Raw genomic sequence first — 1,896 nt, 5'->3', positions numbered from 1 at the left:
TCTAATGTTGAAAATCAAACAGAGAGATAAAAGCACAAACTTCCTTTGTCTCAACAGAAGTTCTCAGCAGCAATAAAAGGAATACATATACATGTTCACCGTTCTAAACGATAGCTGTTTAAAATTATTGTAACTGTTCTTTTGAACAAGTAATTCGTACATATGACATCGAAGGTTATATAATGAAAATAATCTGTTTTCTACCCTTATCTCTCCACCATTCAACAATAAGAAAACAAATCATTTGATTTTAAAAATGGGCCAAAGACCTTAACAGACACCTCACCAAAGAAAATATGCACATGGTAAATAAACACATGAAAAGATACACTACATCACATGTCATCAGGGAAATATAAATTAAAACAATACGATACTAATATATACCTACTAGAATGATCAAAACCCAGGTCAATGCCAACATCACATGCTGGCAAGGATTTAAAGCAAAAGGAACCCTTATTCACAGCTGGTAGCAATGCAAAATGTTAAAGCCACTCTGGAACACAGTTTGGTAGTTTCTTGCAAAACTAAATGTACTCTTACCATATGGTCCAGTGATCACGCTCCTTGTTATTTACCCAAAGGAGCTGAAAACTTATGTCCACATACAAACCTACTCACAGATGTTTACAGCAGATGTATTCATAATTATTATAACCTGGAAGCAATAGAAATGTCCCTCAGTAAGCAATGGATGAATAAACGGTGGTGCTCTTGCATCTCAGCCACCGACATGCCATCCAGACTCAGGAAGACCCGAAAACTTCAGGGCCACATGAGCCACGGCCACAGCGGCATCGGCATGCACAGGAAGTATGGGGGGAGCCGCGGTAATGCTGGTGGCTTGCATCATCACAGGATCAACTTCGACAAATATCACCCAGGTGACTTTGGGAAAATTGGTATGAGGCATTAGCACTTAAAGAGGAACCGGAGCTTCTGCCCAACTGTCAACCTTGATAAACTGTGGACCCTGGTCAGTGAGCAGACACGGGTGAGTGCTGCCAAAAGCAAAATTGGAGTTGCTCCCATCATTGATGTGGTGCGATCGGCTCCTACAGAGTTCTGGGGAAGGGAAAGCTCCCAAAGCAGCCTGTCAGTGTGACGGCCAAGTTCTTCCGCAGAAGAGCTGAGGAGAAGACGAAGGGTGTTGGTGGGGCCTGTGTCCTGGTAGCTTGAAGCTACAGGGAGGGAAGTTCATTAAAATGTCCACAAGTGCTTTTGTCTTCTGGACTGAGTGTAGGTCCTTTGGCATCTCTACTTCCCTACCTTTACTTCAAAAACCTCCCTAACAGGTTCTAACAGTTAGAGTATCAAGGTCCGGGGAAGAAAGCATGCAAGAGATAGCACCAACACTTAGAGGCCTTGGGGCCTTTACCCGACTTGAACTTTCCATTTATACAGTGAGAATGATACCTGTTGGTAAAGTGTCTGTGTGTGTAATAAGTGTTAAATAGTTGAAAGGCAAATAAATAGACAAATAGTGGTACATTCAGACAATGAAATGTTATTCAGCACTAAAAAGAAATGAGCTATCATGCCACAAAAAGACGTGGAGGAAATTTAAATGCATGTTACTAAATGAAAGAATTCGATCTGAAAAGGCTACCTACCTTATAATTTCAACTATATGACATTCTAGAAAAGGCAAAACACTATGGAAACAGTAAAAAGACAGTGGCTACCAGGTTTTGGAGTGGGGGTAGGATGGAGAGGATGAATAGGTGAAACACAGAGGACTTTTCGGGCAGTGAAACTACTCCATATGCCACTAAAAGGGTAGTGACATGTCATTAAAAATTTGTCCAAACCATAGACTGTTTAAGAGTGAACCCTAGCCGAAACCGGTTTGGCTCAGTGGATAGAGCATCAGCCTGTGGACTGAAAGACCCC

The 1,896-nt window shown here is 41.6% G+C and overlaps 1 protein-coding gene and 1 pseudogene across 1 annotated transcript in view; one reads left to right on the top strand and one right to left on the bottom strand.

Annotated features, from left to right (window-relative positions):
* Window positions 1–738, bottom strand: part of RUBCN (RUN and cysteine rich domain containing beclin 1 interacting protein) — a 29,983-nt gene extending 29,245 nt beyond the window's left edge. The window contains 1 exon segment of the mRNA XM_015571306.1: window positions 733–738. Within this exon segment, the coding sequence (XP_015426792.1) occupies window positions 733–738 (6 nt within the window).
* LOC102752328 lies at window positions 737–1,227 on the top strand (annotated as a pseudogene).
* Window positions 1,228–1,896: the final 669 nt, after the last annotated feature.

The sequence above is a fragment of the Myotis davidii genome, unplaced genomic scaffold (genome assembly GCF_000327345.1).
Source record: "Myotis davidii unplaced genomic scaffold, ASM32734v1 scaffold9, whole genome shotgun sequence".
Lineage (NCBI taxonomy): Eukaryota > Metazoa > Chordata > Mammalia > Chiroptera > Vespertilionidae > Myotis > Myotis davidii.
Note: the sequence above shows the minus strand (reverse complement) of the source record. Positions and strands in the feature narration are given on the sequence as shown.